We start from the raw sequence: 26,161 nt of genomic DNA, 5'->3' as shown, positions 1-26,161 counted from the left end.
GAGTCAATAGGTACAAGAGAAAAGGTGTTGGAAGGTCCCTGTGTGTTCAAAAGCGTTGCTGTTTACTACTTAGCTCTTGCTTCTGAGGTATAAAGTGACTAAAACTCGATTCTCTAACTCGATAAGATGGTAGCCCAAGTATTACCAGCATTTTGTTATCTTATCCAATACAACTGTCCGCTTTGCGTTGGGTGTAATGTTTTACGTTTCTCTCTTGGAATTAAATTAATTTTCTTCAGTTACATCTACTTTTTAAAGGTGTCTTTTCAGAGGTTACCACAGAACAAAGGTGTAAAAATCAGTTGCTTATTTTAGGGCTTTGCCATGTGTCACGTGTCATGGAGTGTAATTCTAAAGATTCTAAAAATAAAGGAGTATTGTGTGTTTTTCAGATATGAATATACCTTTGGTTTCGTAATGCTAGGGTTTGACACAGGACCATCTTCAGAAGCATTGGACTGAAGCATTTTATCATCCAGACTGTAGCATTTAAGTTTCACTTCGCCATCTACAGCTCCTTCGGGAACATCCAATGTCCCGTACGTTTTCCCAACACCACCATCTTTCCTGGTTCCATCAGGGTTCATGTTGACCGTGTCAAAAAAGAACGATGCCGAAGCATTCTTGTCAAATATGTACTCAGACTTTCCAACGATTATGCCATCAGACGACATTGGCTCTGATAATAAACCAGCCTTGTTGGATGCTCTTACGGTTGCAAAATACTTCTTTTTCTTCTCCAGCGTGTTGTCCTTGAATTGGGCAAACCAGGTAGTTGTGTTTCCAATTTCTTCGTAGTCTTTCACGTCTGTAAGATTAGGTGCGGTTCCCCAGGCCACTTCATACGAGCTTATGTCACTGTCTTCGTCAGAGGCTTTGAAGTATGCGAAGATAATGTCCAGAAACACCTAGAAAATGAACAAAAGAACTTCATTTAGAAATAGATACCGACCAAAAGAGTTGAAATGGTTATAAGACATGTTCTTATGAAAACGGTTCGCATGAAAATGGTTCTGGGATTTGCAATAGTCCACTATTTTAAATCAAACAGTGGACTATTCAAGCAAGTTGCATTTGTGTTTCAACACATTTCACGATGATCTTCAAAGGCTATAAAAGGGGGAATGCAAAAAGACGTAATCTAGATAGATTTCACTCACCTGGTAGTCCATATCAGGACCAAGTACACCATCTCGTACATACTGCATGGTAGGTGGAGTAGTATCAATTGTCACACCATTTGAATGACCTGCTGAACATCTTTGAGCATTATTACATGCAACCACGGTAACATAGTACGTGTCACCTTGCTGAAAGTCCAGTCCATAGTGACTGGCATTTTGTCTCTGTCCTGTGCTCTCGCACTGCCGAATGTCATCCAGCATGGGTTTTGATCCTACGCACCAGAAATACTCTGCTATGTCGCTCTCGTTGTCAGCAAAGTCGATCCATCGAGCGTGAACTTCGGAGGTATTATTAGTGTAATCAATGTCCGTATCTTGGAAGCTACGTGTAGAACACTGACTATCTTCGCCGAACGTTTCGTTACTTGAGCAGTTCATATTTTGGTCGCTTCCTAGGCCATCATACACAGTACCCACCACTGGAGATGTTGTATCGATAATAAACGGCTCTGATTCAGATGTTGTTGACATACCTGCACGAGTTGTCTCAACTAACTTTATAGTGTACTCGTTGACTGCACCTTCTTCGAAAAATGTACCGTTCATTTGGATTATCTTAATTCCATTGGTCTTGTTGATGATCTGTTCGTTGAGAGGACACAATTGATTGTCGCACATTTTGGTGGTAAAATGAACAGGATCGTCAACAAGAGGTGACACGCATTTACGTCCTTCACAAACTGTGCAAATCGATGTGATCCCTCCGAGTGACCTGCGACCCTCCTCGCAGGCTTGACATTGGTATGATTCGATTCCACCATTCACCTTGGATATCTTGACTCGTTTGTAGTTTCTAGGGCAATATTTGATCGTATAAAGCCGACCTGTCCCATAGTTTACGCTAACATTAGGCCATGTAAGAATCCCTGGAGTCCCAAACACGATATTAGATCCGTACATGGCTACGCTAGCACGTGGAATCCCATCATCAACTCGAGGGTGATTTTCTCTTGAAAGAATTGTTCCTAATCCAGTGCACTTGCCTTGGTCATGGTCTGGACCATATGCGAATACACCGTTGAAAGCTATAAGTATAACTCCATCACGACCTTGTGATGTTTGCATCCCAAGTGCAACAATAGTCCCACCGTCTCTGTCCATCAAGTCAAAACTACCGCTAAGTCGCGATTGAATTTCAATTGGAGGGACATACGTGCAAAGTAAGTTAAAGGACTTGGATGGAATGTTCAGCCTAAGAACGACAGACTTTGCTTTGGCCTTGGAGACCATAACCAGTTCATTTTGTTTCGTCAGTCGAAGAGATGGTTCCACCATGTTAATACTCGAGTGTTTGAGATCAATTTTCATGATGACACTGAAGTCAGTCATCGAATAAATGACAACCTTGGGTAACGCAAGACCTCCTGTTGACACTGCTAACACGCCGTCATTCATTGCGATGTCTCGTCCAAAGTATTGATCATTCTCTGCAGTTCCCAATTCCTGATGCAGCTGCCATGCTCCATTCATTTGACGGAAGATCCCAATCACGCTGTTATTCGAGGATGTTATTCTTCCTGTTGCCGCAATGGTCGTTTTCTGTATGACAACTTTTTTGCCATCCAAATTTGGCCACGTTTCGTTGGAAACACAAGGGTTTGTCTTACAGCTCGAAATAGTTGCCTCGGGTTGGAGTTTTATGTCCCCTTTCTCTGAGAAATCGTATCGGTAAACTTTTATCATTCCATTAGACGCTAGAGTAAGCCGATCTTTAGAGTATGAAAGAGCAGTAGCCGAGGTCATTTTTATAACCTCCTTCTTCAGTGTCCTGTTTTTGGACGAGAAGATAAAGAACTTGTCGGACGAAGCAACGGCTATGTAATCATGAGGGAGCAAAGCAACAGATGACCCAAATTTCTGTGTTGGTAAAGTAGGCTTGTAGTGGTTGTCTGTCAACATATTGGGGGAATCTGATGTGTAGTTGGCACAGCATGGACCTTGAGGGTTTGAGAAACCAGGTAGTGTTTTCATTTCTAAACTATTCTCTGTAGTGTTAGTTTCGTTAGAATCTGAGGTTACTCTGGTAACGAGGACCTTGAATTCTTGAGTGGGACTGAAATGGCCACTTTCCAGAAGATCGTCTTCAAGGGCTAGTTGCGATGAATTTGTGGCATTAATTCCAGTGCTCACAGCAACTGAAAGTTCACTTGGTGAAGAAATATAGATGACTTCTTTGTCCAACGCACTTTCGTTGATGGGAGGTAAATGAAGATTTGGTAGCCATCTTGCTCGCTCGTTTTCTGGTGAATTGTCCCGAATAAACAGTTGACGAGCTAAAGGTGCTCTGGGCTCAACACGAACACCATCGCTGCTAGTCTCATCATAGATTCCTCCTTCGTTCCAAACCCGTACCACCCCACGATACTGTATCCATGGTTGCAGCTGTACACTCTCAACAGTCACGTTTCGCTGCGATCCATGGACGTTCATGAAGTCCTGAGCAAAAGGCTCGCCATTCCAACCTTCTCTTTTATTCAGTCTAGGTAAACTCCTGTTGCGAGAAGTGGAAGTTACTGCTACTTCAAGACGCATGCGTGAAATATCGTCCAGAAACTTTCCAATCAAACTCCATTTCAAGGTCAGACTTTTCATGTTTGCCATCCAATCCACATCTGTGGGGTCACTTGTATTTGAGACCCCCAGATCCAGTACATCAACCACTTTTGGAGCGACAGTTATAACCAAGCATCTTTTAGAGTTGAGAACAGTTTTCAATCCAACATTATTTACTACATTGACCGTTGCAAAGAGTTCCGTTCCTGAGGATATTCGAGTCGTTATTGTTTTGCCACTTAAACTCAAAACAGCCGACGTCAAAGGTAAGACGTCACAAACTCCATTTCTGGTGCCGACGCACCATTCGTACTTCCACATTCCACTCTCAGGATCATCAAACTCGTCCCAGTCTACACTAAGCAGCTCTTCAGTGCAAGTAAACCTGATATAAGAGCTTGGACTTGAACTTGGCATTTGTAATAAGTCATTTGGCACACTATTGTTATTGAATCCATTTGGTGCAACTGTTGGTCTATTGTCAGAAGTATTTTGATCTTGAACCTCGTCAATGACTTTAGGTGGGGTGGTGTCTATTAGAATTGGTTTTGTTTTTACCGTGGCAGACAATCCAACACCATTCGTGCCTTTTATTGTCACATGGTAGGATCTCCCATGATCTAGTTTCAGTCCAGAAAGTACATAACTGGTGGTTTGACCAACGTTCACGAAGTTCGTCTTGTTGCATTCAATGGATGACACGCTGGCACAAATTTCATACTTGACAATTCCACTTTCGAAATCTTCAAACGGCGACCATCTAAAATAAAAATAATGTTGTGTATTAAAATCCATCAGTACCAATTAAATTTGTTGAATTGTTTTCTTCTTACTTATTAATGCATAGCACAGCGATGCATAGGATTTGATGCAGATTGGACTTATGGGGATGGATGGTTGAGGGTAGACTCATAAGGGAATAAGTGGTTTGCTACCTCACCCCACCCTACCTCTTACATATTAGAATTCCTAAAAAATTAACACCTATAAACGATCACACCCACCCCCAGATCCAGGACGTTCGGTGGAAATCACGATGCTCAACAAAAGTCGTGATCCTTTTATTCCACTTCCATAAGTGTGAAAGATCTTTAAAAAATTGGTAATTATTTAGCTATATTACCTGACATGAAGTTGATTGTCTCTGGATTGGAAAAGCTGGTGTTTGTTCCCCGGTCCCAGCCAAGCCTCTTTTTCTTTTGGTGGACTAAAGTCGACTGTGAATCCATTTGACGTAGAAACTGTCTGCAGACCAGCAAAGTTGGTTGCCTTGACAAACACTATGTACATGGCTCCACTATCAAGATCCAATCCTGTAAATACCAAAGATCGACCTTGTTACCATAGTAAAAAATTATCACCATTTTTTCATTTAGAGATAATCTAGGAATAAACTGTGATTTTCAACGGATGGGCACAAACGGTTTTCCCTCTTTCCCACTTCCACTCTTCCTCATCATCATGGCACCACATCATGTAAAAATGTACACAAAATAATTTCATTGATAAATACCTGCAAATCGCACTTGCGTTGTATTATAGACCGTGGTGTAGGGTTGTGGACAGACAGTTAGGTTTCTGGCATCACAAACAGCAACCTCATATCGCTCTATTCTACTTTCCTTATCAGCAAAACCTGACCAGTTTGCTTGCACATCGTCATCTCCATAAAGGTAGTTGATATCCTTTGAAGAGTTGCCGTCTACGACTACACCCGATTCAGGTGGAGTATTATCGACTGTCACGCCATCGGAAGACAGCGTTGTTGTTCTCCCTGCACCATTTGTTGCCCTTACCGACACGAAAAACTTCTGTCCATTTCTCATGGGTGAATCTAGTATGGTATGTACATTATGTACCCATGGAGATATGATCTTCATTGGTACTATGTCACATACTCCACGAACTGAACCTGCACACCACGTAACCTTTACAACGTCACTTTCAGGGTCTTCGATCGATGTCCAGTGTGCTTTGATGTCAGTGGTTGATTGCTGGAAGTTGATGTCTTTGCCTACTGTGTCACCATCGTTAAGCATACCACTAGTTAAAGGAGCTATGGAGAAAATTTAATCTGGTTACAAATTAAAGTTTTATATTTTCTAGCAAAAAAAAAAAAATAATAATAATATCTTTATAAGACTAGTAAAAGAGACCAATACATTTACATTACAATACAATTAAAAGGCCAATTTATAAGCATCAGTTCTTCTTGAATGTTTATATCTTAACTGTTGATTTCAGTTATCGTCAACCTCAGAACACTTAAAACGATACCTTTTTTTCCTGTTATTTTCTGTATTTGCTCATTTGCGGACAAGAAATACAATTTGCTTTGGTAAGGATATGACTGTGTAGGCAAAGAAACACTTATTTTTACCTGTTGCGTCCATTAAGACTCCATCTGATGACGCGATGTCACTTCGCAGACGTGCTTCGTTCTCAGCAATAACAGATACGTAATACATAGTATTATGCTCTAGACGTATTCCTGTGAACTTGTATTCCGTGTGATTACCAATATCAGTAAAATTGACCATGTTGCATCCTCCAGAGTACTTGCCTAGGCAAATGTAATATTTTGAAACGGAAGATTCCTTGTCCCAGAAACCACTCAAACGAACTGAAATATCTTTGCTGGTGAAACTTCTTCCAAAACTCTCAAGAGAATTGGACCCATTTGTGATGTGGCTAATTTCACCTGTGACTGGAGGAGTGGAATCCAATAGAAAACCATCAGATACACGAGTAGTACTCAGTCCCACGCTGTTCGTTACGCGTACGATGGTCACATACTTGACACCTTCAGCTAACTTCAGATTAGACAGACAGACAAGAGTCTTCTTACCCACATCAATGGACGAGGCAATGCAATCATTATGGTTCAGGTCCAAGCAGACAGATACTTCACTTTTGCTGATATTACTCTCATAATCACGAACAGTCCAGGCTGCACAGTACTCTACTTTAGATGTTATAAAGTCTTTATCTTGTAGCGTGCTGTTTGACTGCAAATCTTTCACCTAAAAAAAAATAAAATGAAATATTATTATTGCATGCAACTAAAACAATATTTACTAGGGAATCAAGGGTGTTATAATGGTAGTGCACTGCCTCTACCCTCTGGGTCTAGGGTTTGTCTCCTGTGATGAGAGTTGTCTCCCTTGAATCGCGAGAGTTTAACTCTATAGGTTCTTCGGTTTTCCTCCCTCCATAAAACGTAACACGCTAAGCCCCAAGTCGATCTGTGAATCAGTCGTGACCTGACTTTGATCAGTCGATAGTTGGTTTCTGGATTCGATCTGTTAGTTAGCCATGCCCTGACGTAGATCTGCCCAGAGGGGGTTCCGGGGTCGAAAAAATATTAATAGAGAGTTTTAGATTTACGTTCACGGCAAACGTGAAACGTCAGTTGACCAGTAAAAAATTCTTTTAAATTACTGAAAAAGAATCGCAAAAAAAGTCCAAGTAGTAGAAAAACAAAAGAGAATTTGCGCTTGGTGAGAAGGTTAGTAAAAGGTAAACTAAAATACACGAAAACTATGAAAACGTGGTCACGTTTGCCGTTTGCGGGGAGAAAAAAAAGTCAATCTAAAACTCTCTATTATTTTTAATTTACATGTTCTGAATAATATAGGTATTAAAAAAATGAATGCGAGATGGTAGAGCATTCGATTAGTATACGAAGTGTCATGGGTTCGATTCCCATCTGGGACTCGATTGGGATTGTTTCTAAGTTTACTATCATGTGTCTTCAATTTGCAATACATGTTCTGAATTATTTATTCTTCCTACAACACAATGGCATAATTACCTCTGTTAGTTGTGGAGGAGTGTTGTCTATTGTTACTCCATCTGAATATACAGTGGTCTCTCCTCTTGCATTATTTATCGCCTTCAGTTTCATGTAAATAGTCACGCCTGAGCTGAGTGGTAGGTTAATTTGTCGTGCAACCCTCTGTGTGCTCTCTGGTATTTCAGTCTCTGGGATGACATCGCATGATCCTTTGGATGTACCCGCGCACCAGATGTACTTCTCTATTCCTGACTCTGTATCTGTAAACGGATCCCAGTTGGCTGAAATGAAGGAGTCATCAGCTTGATAATTTATGTCTTCCTCGCCAAATCCATCTCGTATCTTTCCTCCCGCAGGCGGTGTGCTGTCAATCTTGACGCCATTTGTGGAACCAGTTGCTTTGTAGCCAGCTTCGTTAGTAGCACGAACGGTGATGTAGTATGTATTCATGTGAGCAAGTCTGAGTCCTGTTATCTCCCCTTTGAGCGTCATTCCCACATCTTGGTAGGGATTGATATCACATGTCAACGGCTTGCTGCCCGCGCATATCTCGTAGCTTGCTATTCTTGAGTTGTAGCCAATAAAATGTTCCCAGTTTGCTGCGAGGGTGTTGACTGAGCTCTGTATTGAAATGTCTTTGCCATACGAAATGCCATCGAGCACGGATCTTGGTACTGGATGCTTGTTCTCAAGAACAAAGGCATTGGATTTTGCCTCACTTCGCAGTTCAACTTTGTTATAAGCCCGCACCACAAGAACGTATGCAACACCAGGCTTCAATTCCAGTTGATCGGTTTTCATCTGTGAAGACAATCCTGTATTGATAAATGGAGTTAAACATTCTTTGCCGTCCATTTTTGAGCACACTGCCCATTCAAAATGGTGTAAGCCACTTTCCTGGTCATCGAATCCACCCCAATCAGCTTCAATAGCCTCGTCCTTTTGAAGATACTTGGTACCAGGTACGTTTCCAACGATTACACTCCCTACACTTGGAGGAGAAGAGTCCATAAGAAGAGCATCTGTTTTCGCATTCACACTTAATCCAGCTCCGTTAGTAGCTTGTAAAGTAATATATAGTACCGTCCCAGCAGCCAACGGCTTTTCAAAATGTTGTACAAAAAAGTTTATTTCCACGTCTAGATTGGTCCAGTCGATGATGTCACATTCATTGATCGTTCTTCCAACACAGTACATCAAGCTGGAAATACCACTCTCAGTATCCGTCACTTTGTCCCAAGTAACTTTAAGTACTCTTCCACTGCTCTGAGCTGTGACGTTTCCAAGCTTTACCAAAGAGATGTCATCAGACGGGCTCGATAAGGTGACTCCACTAATGATTGGTGCACTTGTATCAATGGTAACACCATCAGATGAAGAGGTTTGTATCAGTCCTGCTGCATTTATGGCCTGTACGGTAAAGTAGTACCGCTCTCCCTCCCTTAGGTTGGACCATATTGCGCCAAAGGTAGAAAGCCCGGATGATGAAAAACTTTTCAAGTTGCAAGTGCCTGGCAAAAGAAACAAACAAAATCAACGATCAGAAATGTTTACAGTTTTGTCAATCTTTTTTTTTAGACGAAAAATCATACGTAATTGTGCCTGTCTTTGTACGTGGCAATGGCGATGGTAATGATTCGATATTAATGCATGAGCCAGGCCACAAAATTGGCCCCTCGGTTCCACTACGTGGAGCAAAGGCCAATACCTATCATGAAGTAGGTAAATATCTCTAATTCACATGTTTGGGTGATCAATTGAGAAACACAACTTACCTTTTTGTAAACCAATACACCATTGGTATTCCACAATATCACTTTCACCATCTTCAAATCCATACCAATAAGCTGCCAACACTTGGTTATTCGTTTGGTAGTCCAGATCTTTATTTTCACTGGTCCTGTTACCATCCACTACCACACCAACAGATGGAGGGGTCGTGTCCACTACCACTTGTTGAGTGATCAGTGACGATTCAAGTCCAAGCATGTTAACGCCTGTTATCGCCACAAAGTACGACAAGCCATTTGTTGCTGTAAAATTGAATTCGTCTAAATCCACTGATCTTTCAAGAGCTCCAATTTTCCTGAAATCCAGAAGATCGTCTTGGAAAGGAAAAGAACCGATTCCAATTCTAAAGTGACTCAGGCCACTTTCATTGTCTTTCATCTCCCAAGTAACAGTAGGAGCAGACAGTGAAGTCATGTACTGGGTATCTTTACCAATGGAGGGACAAACATTTATAGATCCACCCGCAGGACTGGTACGATCAACGAGAACACCATCCGAAGTTGCGTGCACTGTTTCACCTCGACTATTTATAGCTTTCACGGTAGCGTAATACGTCGTGCCGTGTGTAAGTGTTAGATTGTAGAAACGATGTGCATAGTTCCTTAACAGGGGTACTTTCATGTAAGGCCATTTACATACACTACTGTCTGATTGACTTGGTTGGTGATCCCCGATACACCATTCATATGAAGACACTCCATAAACAGGATCATCAAATCCACTCCAGTAAGCCCATAATGCTCTATCGTCAAGCTGGAAGTCCAGGTCTTGCTTTGAGTTTCTTGGACCATCGTTAACCACACCAGCCGAGAATTTACCCAGGACTACTTTCATTCCTGGTGAGCAATCCGTTGTTTGTAGGCCTGCGCCGTTGGTTGCTCTGATGCACACGTAGTATGTAGTATTGCCAACCAAAGTTACGTTCTTAATCTGCACGCCGCCAACAGATTCGTCGAGCAGAATGTTTTTATATTTATTGTCATCCAGATTTAGAAGCGATTGTAAGTTATTTCCTGTAGCCCAGCTGTATCGAGAAACTCCACTTTCTTTATCTACGAATCCTGTCCAAGACACCGTAAATGATGACCCGGGAACAATGTTCTTATTTCTGTCATAGTTCAAAGGTAAAACGTATTGTGCAGTCACAACACCAGCTTCGGGCCTAGTACGATCAATCACAACTCCATTTGACACCGTTCTGCTTGCTAAACCTGCGAGGTTGGTTGCGACAAGAGTCAAAAAGTAGGTTCTTCCAAGTTGTAGTCGTATTTGTGAACCAGAAACTGTGAGGCTGTTGATGGCTTTGTCCATAAACGTTAGGTTCAAAATATCAGTTTTCTCCGGACTGCTACCCAGGCCCCATTGGACCTTATCAACACCACTTTCCTCGTCCTTCACATTCCAGCTCGCTGATAACTCATCATTTATTGGTTTGAATCTGAGTCTGAGATCCTTGAATACGGGAGGAGAAGTATCAACAAGTACACCATTGGTCCAGTAAAGGGAGCTAAGTTTAACAGCATTGGTCAGTTCTATCCCAACTCTGTAGGTCTTACCCTCTAGATATCGTGGATTCCATCTGCCATTACCGGTAATAATAGTAGTACCACTTGAATTAAGCTTTTGTTTCAATGAATGGAAGGGCAGAATAACCGCTTGTGAATTTACCTCCTCAACAGAAAACTGAATCTTGATCAATGGTGACTCGCTATCAGAGCAGTTCCAAGATACTGTTAGTCTGTTTGTTTTTCCAATGAAGCGTAAATCTGCGTTTGGTGGTTTATCTCCATCCCAAACGTTTTCACACAGAGGCGGGGTGTCATCTACTTTAAATCCATCAGATGTTATAGACGCTGTTAGACCAGCACCGTTGAAGGCTGTAACAGTTACAAAATATTTTTTTCCAACAGCAAGAGGAGAGTCCAGGTTTACTGTCGTCGACGTCACGGCATCCGAAAACTCAAATGGACCTTGTCTGCTTGAATTATCGGCAAGATGTACGAAAACTTGATATTTTCTGATTCCACTTTCGACATCGTAGAATTTCCACTTTAGGTCTACTCTGTTCGTAGAATTGTGATAGTCTCCATCGTCGATGAACTGAGCTAGGGGAGGTGAATTATCGTATGCTACCCCATTTGAAGTAGATATAGAAGTAAACCCGATTCTATTTGTGCATCTGACCATTGCAAAGTATTTAATTCCTGGTCGAAGATTTGTCGAGAAGACATACTTTCTCTGGTTGTTTGGAACTCTTGTGAAGTTTTTCACGTTGGTTACTCCAGGTTGCAGTCCGAAGGCCACTTCAACAGATTGCAGGCGTGTTTCTTGATCGTCGCAAATCCAAGAACACGATAAAGTTTGCTGGTTTGTATATGAAGCATCTTTTCCTGTAATACCACCATCAGTTACTGGTCTGATGAATTCTGGTGGGGTAAAATCAACTAATACACCATTTGAAGATACTTTAGCGCTTGGTATTCCGAGGTTATTGACAGCTACTACCGTTGCGTAGTACCGCTGACCACTTCGTAGTTCAGACACCTTCATCCTTGTACTAGCAGCTCTCTCTACGAGTTCCACGTCGGTAAACTCTTGAATGTCTACTTTTCCAGGTGCCGTGCCAAAAGCCAGCTTATATCCGACAATCTGTGTTTCTTGTTCAGTAAAGTTTGACCACGAGGCCCACAAGATCGAGCCTTCAACTTGCACATCAATGTCTTGACCTGACTTTCCATCCACTACAGTACCAGTGCGTGGGGCAGTGCTGTCGATTATAACGCCATCAGAAGAGAAAAGCGCTTCGTTTTGAGCGTTGTCGACGACTTTTATACACGCAAAATATTTTGATCCTGATCTAAGACTTAGTCCAGATAAAATGTGAGAGTTTGCTTTGTTTGGTACCAGCTCTAATGGGATGACATCGCATGCGCTGGAACTGTAAGTGCTTTTCAGTCCAAGATATATGGAATGTATTCCAGAAAAATCAATAACGCCATGCCAGTGCGCACGGTAAATAGAAGCATAGCTTTGATACTTGGCATCCATCATTCCCCATCCATCCATAACAAAAGCGATTCTCGGAGCTTCTGAATCTGAGAGAAGTGCATCTGAAGAGCCAATCCCCGTCAATCCTGCGCTGTTGAATGCCTGCACGGTAACGTAGTACTTTCTGTTGTTTTCAAGCTTGATAGGTCCTTCAGCAGTCCAATTGACCGCTATTGAATACTTTGGCTGTGGTAAGACAATAGTATTAGAACTGGCAACGTCATCTGCTCCGCTATAACTTCCAATAGAAACTTTGTACGATACAATCTTAGTGAGATCATCTTCGATTTCAAAGTAGCTTTTAAACATTAAGTCCTTCTCTCTTGTGTACTTTATCATATTTCCACGATGTCCATGTTGGATAATCAAAACTTCGGGAGGAGAACTGTCTACGATGAAAGTATTTGAATATCCATTAGAGTTCATTCCAGCTTTGTCGGTTGCCTGGACCACGGCTGAATATATTCCATCTTCTAATTCAATAGATCTCCCACTCATGCGCACTCGCCCAACTTTCTTCACTTCAGCTAGTAATTGTTCATTTACCAAGGAAGTGACTGATAAGCCAAAATTATCGATACCAGAATGTACGTCATAGAAACTTTCGTTACTACACTTTCTTTTGTCTATGAACGTAGAGGTCCTTACTTCGTCTGCTGGGCACCAATTCCATCGCGCCCATACTGATTTAGTGTTCCATTGAAAGAAAACAGGTGGTCCTTGATAGCCAGTAATGACGTTACCAGTATGGGGAGGAACGTAATCAACAATAGCACCATTACTGCTGGCATTCACGCACATCTGTACTCCATTACATCCTACAACTGTGGCAAAATATTTACGTCCACTTTCAAGCAGCAGTCCTGTAAGCGTTGCATTGTTTCTTTTCCCAACAGATATTAAGTTCTTAGTATCTGTGAGTCCGGGTTTTGTGCCCAACCCAACGTGATACTCAGACAAACCACTTTCTGCGTCAATGAAAGCTTGCTCCCAATGAACACTAAACGTGAAACGTTCCTTTGTGTAGTTTTGATCTTTGCCTTCCAAGCCGTCTTTGATGAATTGAGGTGCAACAGCGGGTGGTGTTGTATCAATCAAAATACCATCAGATGAAACTGTTCTACGAATTCCAGCCCCATTGAGTACTTTTACTGTCACGTGATATCTTACTCTTGGCTCAATGTCAAAGCCATCCAGCTGCACAAAAGTGTTCCCATCTTCAAGAACTGTAGCGTCGTACTTCTCTGCTGCATCAAACGATTTGATATCATCGCCTCCTGGGTAAGTTCCCACAGCAAGGAACTGCTTCTTGATTCCACTCTCAGAATCTGAACATTTCCACTTTGCCTGTATGCTCTTGAGCTCTCGAACAAAGTCAACATCCTGGTCATCGCTTTCAGAGAGTACATCAGAAGGTACGTTACAAACAGGTCCAGTGTTGTCCGGTACGAAACCATTGGATTCAACAGAAGTCTGTAAACCAGCTGCATTCGTACCTCGCAGAACAATCTTGTATTTCTGCCCTGGGCTTAGATTCAGTCCCTCCATAAGAGGCGTTCTTTGCGGGAGTGGTATGCTCACAAACGGAGTAATATCAAGAGAGTTTTCATACAACACTATTTTCCACTCATACTTAGCTAAAGGGCTCTCGTTGTCTACGAATGCTTGATACTTGGCTCGAACTCGTTTCGTTGACGGAAGAAAATCAGCATCTTGTTCTCCAGACCCATCATACAAGTAACCTGTCACAGGAGGTGTTGTATCTATCACAATGCCATCACTGCACATGACCGCTCTTAATCCAATCGAGTTGGTAGCAACAACCCTTGTATAGTATTTCTGCCCATGTTTCAGACTCAAACCCGATGTTTGAATGGTGTTGGTCTCACCAACCGGCATCAATCCGTAGACGTCCACTTCCTTTTCATCAAGAGTGCATTTTGAAGAAGTTGAAATACCCCATTTTACATCCAGTATACTTTGAGCACCTTTAGCCCAAGCAAAATTCATTCCTAGTTCATAATCATCTGACTGATAATCCTTGTCTTGGCCTAATTCAGAACCATCATTTACATAGCGTATTTGCGGTCCTCTTCGTTTTGCTCTGAAGAAAGGACATAAGGCCAGTCTGCTGTCCATCCCCATGTCGTTAGTGGCTCTCACACTAACATAGACGTCCCTTCCGTGCATGATTGGCAGATTTCTAACGATGGTGCTCAACGATGTTCCAACATTTGCACCATAGTCGTCACCAGAGCCCACAATGGATCCTATCTTTACCCAGTAATGGTTGATTGATGTGTCCTCTTTGAATCCATGCCATTGTACGAAATACATTTTCTCCCCAACTTGTCTCGCACTGCATGTTCCTGCTATTGGTGGAGTTCTATCTACGTCTTCCTTGCAGGTCGAAAACAAAGTGCGCTCAATTTGTCTCGCGGACCACCACCATTCGGCGAATGTCTTTTTGCTACACCACCTTATTTTAATACTACATTTGAAACACTTGCATCGGATTCTAATGCAAAGACGGAATCGATACCACAACCACACGCGTATCTTCAATGGTGTCATTCTCATCTTCAGCTCAATGCATGCTTTTAATGGCCACTTGTCAATCTTGACTGTCAACTCAGGAAGAAGGTATGTTTCCAATAGTATAGCTTCGATGGTGATACCACCTTCAACTATCCAAATGCTTACACTTGCTCCGACGTGCACAGCAATCCAAGCACCAGGAATCAAACCCACCTTGAAAGTTCGGTCCCTCATGCATAACTGAGCTTGGTAGTCAACAAACCAATAGCCACCGGCGCCTGCGAAAAGTGTAACGGGAATGCCAAACACGATGATGACCTGCTTCCAATCCGGCATGAATTCCTGATATCCTCTTCTGACATTACCCCTCATCAATGTCAAACAAGCTGGCATTTCACCTGTGGCTCTCTTGTTACGTGTATGAACTTCTTCAAGCTCCTGTGAGTAAACATCTGACTCAAGAAGCTCATTTTCTATACTTCGCTTTCTTAAAGCCCCGCATCGTAAGTCACCAAAAGGAATTAGCCTTCGTGGTGTTATAATCCAGTCCTTCATGACTTTGAAGTATAAGCAGTTTTCAGTGATTCCGAAAGTCATTTTTAAGATTGGGAGCTTCATTCTGAAGTACCTGTCCTCAATGTCTCCTCCGATATTTTCAATGTTACTTCTGTCGCTGTAAGTTGCGCTGGAAAACACGATGGCGATCAGATCATTCCTGACCTTTTCAACAGATTCTAATCCTGATGGAGTACGGACAACTCTTGATAAAGTGTTTTCGCCAACTTCGTCGCTCCCACTTAAGTCGTGGAACTCCAATTTGCACTGAAATCCAGGGCGCATGGCACATCTTGATACGACTACGTATTCAGTATTAAATTGACGTACTATTGCCATACCCTGTGCTTTTTCTCTGATGACTAATACTCGATCAGGGGCTATGTTGCTTGATAGCAGATCCCCGTCAGGCGATAATCGATAGCCGTATCCCTTCCCAGCAACACCATCAGTAACCCATAGCATTGTTTTAGCTTCATCAAATGATACAGAAGTGGCAGTGCCCTCAACTCTATAAGTTTTGGATATGCCTATCCAAGATGGACCACTAGAGGACATGCTTCCAGTAACCGATCCTTTGTTGATGCGATGAATCTTGTTTGAAGTGCCACTAGCGATCCAAATACTGTTTCGCGCCACTGAAACACCACCAATTTCCTCGGTAAATGGAGATTGCGGACTTCCTAGTTGAATTATTTTTCGTACACCGCTGCCAGGAGTTGTAATAACTAAAATTGAAGCCTTGCCCTTGTTCGCGGAGACCCCGTACATCCCGAGTATTATTGATGACTGCGATAGTTGCGTGATGCCTTCAACTTTGTAATCGCCAAACAAACCAGGAATCAGCCATCTTCCGGTATCTTTCATTGACGAAAGGTCATCGAGGTGGGGAAATTTCCATGTGAAGATTGTGCTGTAGTAAAGGGATGAAGATCTCCTCAGAGATCGCACACAAACGTCGGCAGAACAATAGGGATACGCGCTCCATTCTTTAAATTGTGAAAGATCAAGACCTCTCTGGCGAAGCTGTATTTTGTTTTGGAACTCGGTTACTTTGTCGAAAAATCTATTTACCTTGTCCGTCACTTCTTTTACTTTACCAATATATTTGTCCATATGTGGTTTGATCACATCACTAAGTTCTCCAGTATCCATAAGTAGTTTCACCACTGGGTTAGAAAATTTGGTCGTGACTCCCTGCATTATTTTAGCGTAGTCTGATGCTTCTTTGATTATGTTGTCCAGAGCTTGAATGATGGTGTTAATGTCTTTAGTTTTCTTCCATAAATCATAAGAAGTTTGAAGCTTGTTTCGCACATCCTGGATCTTCTGCACGTGCTCCACTACAGCATCGTTATAGACAGCTTTCATGGCCTTAAAAGTATTCTGTAAGATGCCTTCTAACTTTTCTTTTGTTTCCTTTGCCTTTCTTATATAGTCTAGTACTCGCTTTACTTTCTCCTTAGCTCCTTTAATACTTCTTCTGGCCCTGCCTCCTTGTGAATCCTCAGTGACATCTCTTCCAGTTACCCGACGCAGTACATCTTTAACTTTCTGTACATCGTCTCTCAAATCAAAGTCTTTCACTTGCTGTATGAGAAGTTTGACTGTATCGATAATCTTTGTGATGTTCTCAACACCAGCTTTACAAGTCTCAAGCATGTCAGTGTATCCACTGGCTTCTTTAAACGTGTCCTTTAAGACATCGACCTTTTCTTTAATTCCTTTTGCTTGATCGATAAAAGCTTTTGATATACAGGCTCCCCCTTTGATGCACTTTTGTATCTTGAAGTTTCTCCACGTTTCTGATATCATGTCTTTTAGGATTTCAATTTCTTTGCGCAATTCTTTGTACTGATCGATGACATACTTTCCAACGATCATAGCTTTTCGCACACATGGTTTTGTGCTTTCCTTGAATATAGTAACAGTTTGCTGGCAGTCTGGTAGCTTATTAATTGTTGAAAGTATTGGAGAAAAGTTTGATGTGAAGGGCTTCAGATTGATCAGGACGTCCATGATTTGGCTAACCATGGATGATATCTCTTTCAATTCGCCTTGGATCTCATGAATAGGTTCCTTGATCCTTCTAAACTTCGTTACTGCTTTATTGATTAGTTTATCAGCTTCGACTGTGAAGAATTTGTTCACCTCTGCAGTAACATCATAACTTCCAATTTTATTAAGTGTTTGACTTGCCATGGCCTTGAACTTGTTGCAAAGATCACGGACTTTTGTGTCATAATCGATGCCAAATTCTTTCCTAATGTCTAGCTTTAAAATTTCATCCTTGAAGCTTTGAGCTCGATCAGCAAACTGTATGATATCATCTGCGGTCTCGCGTGCTTTATTGGCATACAACGGAAGGTTACGCATGTGAGTCAAAACATTATTCACTTTGATGGCGATTTCTCGAACTTTGCCTAAAAATCCTTTGTTGGTGTTTAACATTGACATAAAATCTGCTAGTAATTGGGCTATCTTGGATATTTTACCTACACGTACAGCCATGTTTTCGTTGTACCACTCTTCGACTTTAGTAACTGTTGTCTTCAAGTCTTCTCCAATAGTTCTGATGCCTTTTGCAACAGGGCCAACAAACTTGGTCAACTCTGCCAATGCGTCGCGTGAAGCATTTTGAACTTCATCGATAATACCAGCAGAGAAGTCCGCACCCTTCATACATACTCCAGTCACTTTAGAAGATGTTCCATTCGCAAATTCCACAACCTGGTCGGCTAACAACTGGATATCCTTTAAGCTCTTTGATAATTTTTGAAGAGATTTTGAAACAAATCCACGAGATGCAACTGTAAAGTTTTTCTCAAGTTCGTCAATCAAGCCGTCAACCATAATTGTGTAGTTCATTAGTTCCTGTAGTGCTCCTTGAGTAGTTTCGTCAACTTTCTTGAGAATCACTATTCCTTTTTTCTCTAAATTTTCTCCAAAGTCTTTGAAATCTTTTGATGAATTTAAAGCAAATTTGTATACTTTGCAAATCTTTTTGGTACTTTTCTCAGCAAAATCTTTCATGACCGGACCAAGTTCTTGAAAGAAGTCTGTAACGTCACTGATGGCAGTTATATTTGGCATGGATGAATTTAGGAAGTTCAAGATTTGATTCACAAAGTCTTCTAAAATATCATCAGGCCCCTTGCCAACAGCTGTAGTGTTAGAGTTTCCACCAAAGAGTTCTTGAATAGTGTTAATTAGATCCATATCCTTTCCAGGCATTATGTCTTCAAAAAACTTTTCCAAGTCGAACGATGGAAGTTTGAATTGTTTGAAGAAATCACTGAGTTTGCCAAGGATGTTAATTAGCTTTAAGAACCCTGGTTCCTTTAGGTTTAGTTTGAAATTCAAGTTGATTTTCCAGTCAAAGCTTAGACCAAAGTTAAAGGACTTGAAAGGTATGGCAGGAAACTTTCCTTCGAGTCTTGGAAGATTCAGTCGTGGTAAAGCTAGGTTTTTCAGCACATCAAAGATAGATGATATGTCCAAGAAATTGTTAGCAAAATTCACAAGTCGCATACAAATAGCTGTAAATTTTTCCATGGAAAGAGAGAAATGTAGAGTAAATCTGAATGGCAACTGCAGCTTGAACCCTCCAGGTACAGAGAATCCAAGAGATTTAAAGAACTCCTTGATCTTGATGTCTTGCAGATCTAAAGACGCTGTCTTTAGCCACTTTAGGAGGTCTTCTATTTTGAAATCTGAAGGCAGGTTATGAGGAAGTCTGATAGTAATGCGGTTCACGATATCTAGGATTCGGTCCAAAACAGCAATCACTTGTCTAAATAAATCATCCACTAGAGTCAGTTTGTTTAAGGTAATCTGTATCTTCTGCACATTATCTAGCATCCATTTCCAGTTTTTCAGCCGTTCAACAACCTTTTTCACAAAAGTGAGTATCTTCTTCATCAGATTAATTGGCTTTAAAGGCTTGAACAGATTTTGGACAAACTTGACTATTTGGCTTACGAAGTCAACAAGCTTTTGAATGTTAAGTGGGATGTTTGTCTTGAGTTTGTTCTTGAATTTTGAAATCTGCTCAAAAATTATACTGGTGATGTCATCGATCTTTGAGAGAATATCGTCACCTGCATCAGCGATGGCATGAATAAGATCTTTAGGAATGTCATTCTTGAAACTCGCAGAAGCTTTGAAAGCAGCTTTACCCTTCACAATATCAAAGCCCCATTTCAAAATTTGAGCCTCTATCTTTGCGTAATTGTCAAGGTTTACCTCGAAATTCCCTCCAAATATTCCAATTCTGAGTTTTACTTGGTTGCGAAATTGGATCTGAGATTCTGCTCCAAGGTATTTTCCTCCAAAGTTCTTTGTCCATCTTTTATCTGGACCCAGTTGGATCTCACGTGGGCGAAGAGCAGGAATCAAAGCACGCTTTTGTCGCCGTAAGATGCTTCTTCGTTTTCTGATATGTTTAGTTTTCGGGTGATTGTGGTGGTTTTCTAGGAATTCCTGAACGGATGCGTCGAGCGCATCACCATCTTCAGCGTGCCATATTGCATGCTCGAGTGCCTGGACGGTTTCATCTGTCAGGTCCTCGTGTCGTTCAATAAAAACATCCATGACTGCTGCTTTGACATCGTTGTGTTCATCATTGTATAATGTGTCCAACAAGAACCTGTTTGTACTTTCTGCAGGTAGCTTACGCATTGACGAGACAACCGCTGACCTCACACCTGAGCTGTCGTGGTCTGCATGTTTAAGCATGACTTGTAGACCAGATGAATGACCGAGGTTACCAAATGCCCATATATGGTCTCTAACGTAGGACTCATGTTCCACGCTGTCAGGGTCATGAACATTGGACTTATTGTGATAGCTGTCATGAATGAGCGCTGCCACCACATCTGATAGAGTCGAATTATAACCAGCTGTTTGTGCACGTTTGGTAAGTCCAGCTAATACCAGCATTGCCATGGACGATTTATGACCATGATTAGAATCTCTTGCTGCCTGTGTGAATAGAGCATTAAACAGTTCACTATGTATTGGTCCCTTGGGTATGTAAAAGATTCCTTCTAGCAGAGTCTCGTATTCATCAAGAGTCAATCTGCGTGGATACTCTGACATGAGGGCCTGTGCTAGAACACTCTGTGCTCGATGTCCACCACGCCCGGCCACCACATTGACAAGCACCGTCCAGGAAGTCACGTTTTGAAGATTTCGCTGTAGAACCAAATTGCAGATGTTGTTGAACGCTGCTTTATCGTGTTTTGCCAGTTTATGCATCTCTCTCGAACACTCCGCTATTTCTCTGTTCTTCACAGTTGGGTCAGTAAAGCACCGCATGAGTTCATAAAAGGGTCTGAACTTTACTTTATCACCACCAACTTTCTTCCAGTCGATCTTATGGGAGTCTCTGAAAACAAGATTTTCTTGATGAAGTCCCTGTATGTCTTTTTCCAGGTTGTCTGGTGTTTGAGCGCTGCGTCTGGAACGGTGGTGTCCTTCCTTACTGCGAACATCGTCACAACGAACCAGTTTGAGTTTGTTGTAACCAGTCGTAGAAACCTGAATATCTTGGTCTTGTTCTTGGTACTCTTTTTTATTTTCAGCTCTTGGGTGTCCTTTTTGTGATTCAAATATCCCGAGGTGCTGTCGATCTACCTTGTGGATCTTCCCATTTTTTATGTGCACTGTACTTAAATACTTTTGTTTTGCCTTGTGCTCGCCACCAACAGGAGTACCGTCTGCAAACTCGAAGTAATCATTATTGGTCCATTCTCTTCTTACAGTTGTATGAGAATCGTTGGTAAGAAGGGTAGTATACCTTGTGTTGTAGACACCAGAGTCGTCATGCTCTTCAATCGGTGCCAAGCTTTCATATCCTACAGACTTGAGGTGGACTTGAAAAGCTCCAGCAATACCTGTTTGGTTTTGATAATATGAAACAAAAAGTATGGTCACACTTGACAAATAAATAATATGTCCAAAGGAAAAAGACATAAGCTGCATAACCTTTTGACCTTGGTAGCAATGAAATTTACAAGAGGATCCTAAATTACAAATATGATCCATGAGCTACTTTTCTACCTACTTTTCTTTTTTTTTTTCTTTTCTTTTATTTGATTTAATCCAGAGATTGTATATGGGTTGATGATATTTGTTTTGGTAATTATTATTGTCTCTTTCTTGATCAGCAACATCCAGCACACGCAACCCAATCTTTTACTGAACCGTGCTTTGAGATTAGAGGGGTATTTTAGGGTTTATTTAGCCCGTACCCAACTAAAACTTACTGTGTTCTGTGTTTTGAAGGCATTGATCTTATATAATTGATTTAATTGTATATTAGCTTTTCTTACCTTTCTTGAGAGCTATAACTCTTGGTTCGTCGCTTCTTGGAAACAAAGCATCAACTACTGTTCCATGATCGTGTTGACGAAAGTAGAAAGGATTGGACAACTTTTTTTCAAGTTCCTCGTTGACAGGATGCCTGACCACGACATGACTACCACGTAGTCTTCTAATACGAGGTTGGTAAACCTTGAGTTGGTTGATGTGAAGTGAACTGTCGTTGCCTTGTCTTGCAACAGCAATGACATCAATCTGAAGGAAGTAAGGAGAAGGATTTTATGTTAAAAATGATTTTGGATTCTTTTTACGGCATGTCAAATCAGTGACTTGGTACATTTTCTATCTGTCTGAGTAAGACGGAAGTTTCAGAAAGTTAATTGTTTTAGAAATGCTCCCGCGCGCTTTGTATTGTTTGCGCGTGCGACGTTGTGGAAACGCATAAGCTTTAACTGAATGCCTCACTGCAGTCAGTCCATATGTGTCCGTCCATATCTGTCTGTCTGTCTGTCTGTTTTTCTGTCTATCTGTCTGTCTTTATCTCAGCATAGCAAACATATAAAGGTGAATGTATAAGAGAAATAATTTGCAAAAATACCATTGTAGTATGATTAACTCTTATCATGCTTTTTTTTTAAATTTGACGACGGTATCTTTTTTTGCACGTGAATGTTCATGAAATATAAGAAAGGTTTTTAAAAAAAATATATTATATTTAAAAACTTTTAAAGCAGTATGCTGGGCACCGTTTAAAAAAACTCAAATACACGTAGAAACAAGTTTATTAGATAGACTAGAATGCAAAGACTAATAAACCACTTGCATTGAATTCCTAAAGGAGTTGTTCTGGGGGACAAAACCGTAGGCCGTCTTTCCTTATGCAAAAAAAATATTGTTTTGACCCCAAGAACAATTCCTCTAGGGACATGTTTCCCCCTCCACCTTTTTCTTCCAAACATGGAAACAGTCAAACATCTAAATAAATAAGCAATGATTTGTGAGGTTTGAATTTATTATAATTCCTAACCAAAAATACTACTTAGGTCCTAAGTTGAGACCATCTTTTTCGACACTCTGAATGTTATAAGATCTTGTACTTAGTTTGGTGTCATACAGAATAAGCAGAATTGGTCGTTAAGTTATTTTGTTATAATGACCAAAGTTGTAAAATCCTTATGATATTTGGTTGTCTGGTCGGTATGTGCTGTAATATGTCGGTACTCAGCGGACTTCAGTTCTCATTGCCTTCCTTATTTGATCATATCAAAGCTAAAATAGATTTCTTTCAATTGTCGTCAAGAGCAAGCGAGAACAGGGATCGGGAGACTGCTCAGTGCGATAAATACTTGAATTCTACGTGATTCTACATGTACATGAAGTGAATAGTTGAATGGTGAAATATTTCTTTATTTGAGTGTTACATCAATTTAGAAGTTGGTCCACACTTGAAAAAAATGTGTGTATATATATATATTTCTGATATGGTTTTGGGTATCCGTTATAACATGTTCTTAAATGACTTTCCCAAGTTAAATACTTATAATATCATTTACGCTTCAAAGGATTAATATAAGCTTATAAGCTTACATATAGCTTATATATTATGATATCATTTACGCTTCAAAAGATTAACATTGACTGTTATTAACGGCAATTATGTGGGTAATGAGCAAGAACAAGTTCCTGTTTTTGTGAAGATCTTAGCTATTTTTGGCATCAAAAATACCATTAGAGGATAGAGAAATGGATCAAAATATTTAAAAATGGAGTGGTCACATTATAAAGTGTAAAGTCTGGATACTGATGCGAATTCTTTTAAATCGGTTTTTGTTAAAGTGGTCATTCTAAATGGTCGTATTTGACAGTCCAAAATTTCAAGTGGTCGTATTAGCGGGAACAATCTTGATGTTACTAAACGGTTAGTTCCAATTAAAACTCAGTCTAAAGCGCTATTCCGGCACAATGCAAATGATCGATTTATGATCGGACTAAGAGGTCTCCAATATGTTACCTACCGCATGTTGTTTTTAATAAAAACACACTGAGGTCTTTTAGACAGGCCGATTTTCAAGGGTTTTCAGACTGATTTTGACCTTCATATAAATACATAAATTTATTATTTCTAGCTTATAATAAGCTTTTAGCTGTGATGATGGACAAAACTATAAAAGATATAGAAATATAGATAAGTTATAGTGCTTGGGAACGAGGTTATTCCGGTCGAAAGCCCTTGGAATTAAATTCGGAAAAATTAATTTCCGACCTCGCTGGGAATCGAACCTATAAAACTATAAAAGTATCCGTTTAAAAATTCCAGATCATCCAGCATAGTCAAACCTAAATTTATGAAGTTTGGAAGTGAAAATCTGGATTGGCAAGCTGGAGTCCGGACTCCAGAACATGGGGCAGTCTGAAAACTAGGCGACACGATTTAAACAAGAAATCGATCAGTAAACATGATAACATTTGAAAGCTAAATCCTTACGCTAATGCATTCGCCATGTATGTATACTGTTTCGACAAATATTGACAACTCAATAGTGCCTTATTGCGTTCAAGTATAAGGCAAAAGTCACGAAAAGAAAAAAACATTGCTTGGTACCTTTTTATTCGTGACTGTTAACTTTTTTCGTTGTTTTTGACTTTTAAAAGACTAGACTCTCGATGACTGGAGCTCCAATAAAACATTCTTTATGTAAAGAAAAAAAATTATTTCGACAAAAAACAAAAAAGCAAAAAAGAAATGCATTGACTAAAATAGGAAAAACATGTTTGTTTAGCCTGGTTTTGGCTTCTACAAGACTCTCGTTATAATTTCTCGACGATTCGAGCTGCAATTTGCTATACAAAGTAAATTAAAGTATTCTATATTCAGTATATATTGGCTACAAACAAGTAAAACAAGTTTTCAGTAAAAGGACTAAAGTATCCGCAGCTTGATTGTAATGAGAGTTAAAGGTGTTTACCGTGGATGGAAAGGCATTAAAGGAGAGTTGTCAATGCAAAAGCAAAAAATAGCTTCGAAAACTATTTTTTTAAAATGTTCAAAACCAGGGGGGAAAAGTATAGCATTCAGTAGCGAAGCTTAATGGGGTAGAAATATATGCTGAGTAATGTGAAAAATAATAAAAAGACTATTTTCTTAACCGAGCTCACGATAACCTAAATAAACTGCGTTTGCCCTATTTTGAGCATTTGAGTAACTAAGCAATAATGGTATGTTTTTCAGATGTTTATTTTACTTTGGGAACTTCTCGTTCTGTACGTCAAAGTCCCGCTCTCTCATTGCTGTTAGTAATGGCAAAAGCTTTTTCGGTTGTCATACTTTCCGGTGTAATTTAATTTTGTTTACGGTTTTTTCTTTTCCTTTTTGCATCTCTCTTAGTTTTTTTTATTTTTTTATTTCATCACAGTTTTACTAGGCACTTGCAGGGCAACGCGCAAAATTTTGACCAAATGTATTCGCATACTTCTATGCACGGGCTTTTTTGCTGTCAAACGAGCGTTTACGCCTTATTTAGTGATTAAACCAGCCAGCCTCGCATCGCAATGTTCCGGTTTAACGTGGTCAACACTCCAATGAATAATGTCGTCATCCAACATTATACTGCAATTTTCATAAACATGCGAATTCTGTGTCAACGAGTTGCAGGCTGAAATTTGGTTTTTCGCTGCCGTCAATCAAACCTAATCAGTCGGTGTCTTCCATTAATTTTGACTGGCGGCAGCGAAAAACTAAATTTCAGCCTGCAACACGGACACACAGCGTTCGCATGTAAACATTGCAGTAAGTGTGGTCGTAATTTTGCACGTTTGCGCTGTAAGAGTTTGTGGGTTGGTTGATGTAATAATGTTACGGTTTATCACGTACACTCTTCCAGATTTCGCAACCCTAAAATCATCCTTTAATTGGCATACCTTCGTTTATGGGAACACGCTGCAACAAAACCCTGCGCTTAAATACTGTAAATAATCATTTGACAGCATGAATTGCTAAATGCGTCAATCGTTGTTTTTGAAGGACTTAAAAAAATCTCCGAAAATACCGAAGTTGCAAATGCCAATCTTCAATCTTCACATCAATAAACTGATGTCTTTATCTCGTGACAAACATCCTGCAGCCCTTTGTTTTTCTTTTTTTAATACGCCGGGAGTCATCGACAATCCTTCGAGTCAATTACTTCCAAACAAACTTAAATTTTTAAGTCGTCGAGATAGATATTTAAGTTCTCCTAAGCAACATTTAAGAATATTTTAGAAATGGTTTTAGAAAAATAAATCATGCTATGATTTTATTTTCTTTCCTTTTTTTTTTTTTTTTTTTTTTTTTTTTGACAAAAAGAAAGAAGATATGACGTTGAGAGACGATCCG

General features: G+C 40.4%; 1 protein-coding gene across 1 annotated transcript in view; it reads right to left on the bottom strand.

Moving 5' to 3' along the window:
* Positions 1-26,161, bottom strand: part of LOC116294003 (uncharacterized) — a 51,878-nt gene that overhangs the window by 5,004 nt on the left and 20,713 nt on the right. Inside the window, exons 2-9 of the mRNA XM_031701525.2 lie at positions 21,801-22,044; positions 9,309-21,362; positions 7,552-9,044; positions 6,118-6,760; positions 5,251-5,793; positions 4,861-5,050; positions 1,161-4,497; positions 405-908 (exon numbers count right to left, since the gene is read on the bottom strand). Of these exons, the coding sequence (XP_031557385.2) occupies positions 405-908; positions 1,161-4,497; positions 4,861-5,050; positions 5,251-5,793; positions 6,118-6,760; positions 7,552-9,044; positions 9,309-21,362; positions 21,801-22,044 (19,008 nt within the window). The remainder of the gene's footprint in view (positions 1-404; positions 909-1,160; positions 4,498-4,860; positions 5,051-5,250; positions 5,794-6,117; positions 6,761-7,551; positions 9,045-9,308; positions 21,363-21,800; positions 22,045-26,161) is intronic.

The sequence above is a fragment of the Actinia tenebrosa genome, unplaced genomic scaffold (genome assembly GCF_029948245.1).
Source record: "Actinia tenebrosa isolate PJP-AT-01 unplaced genomic scaffold, QUT_ActTen_1.0 PGA_scaffold5__44_contigs__length_20552954, whole genome shotgun sequence".
Classification (NCBI taxonomy): Eukaryota; Metazoa; Cnidaria; class Anthozoa; order Actiniaria; family Actiniidae; genus Actinia; species Actinia tenebrosa.
This window is presented reverse-complemented; position numbering and strand designations above follow the sequence as displayed.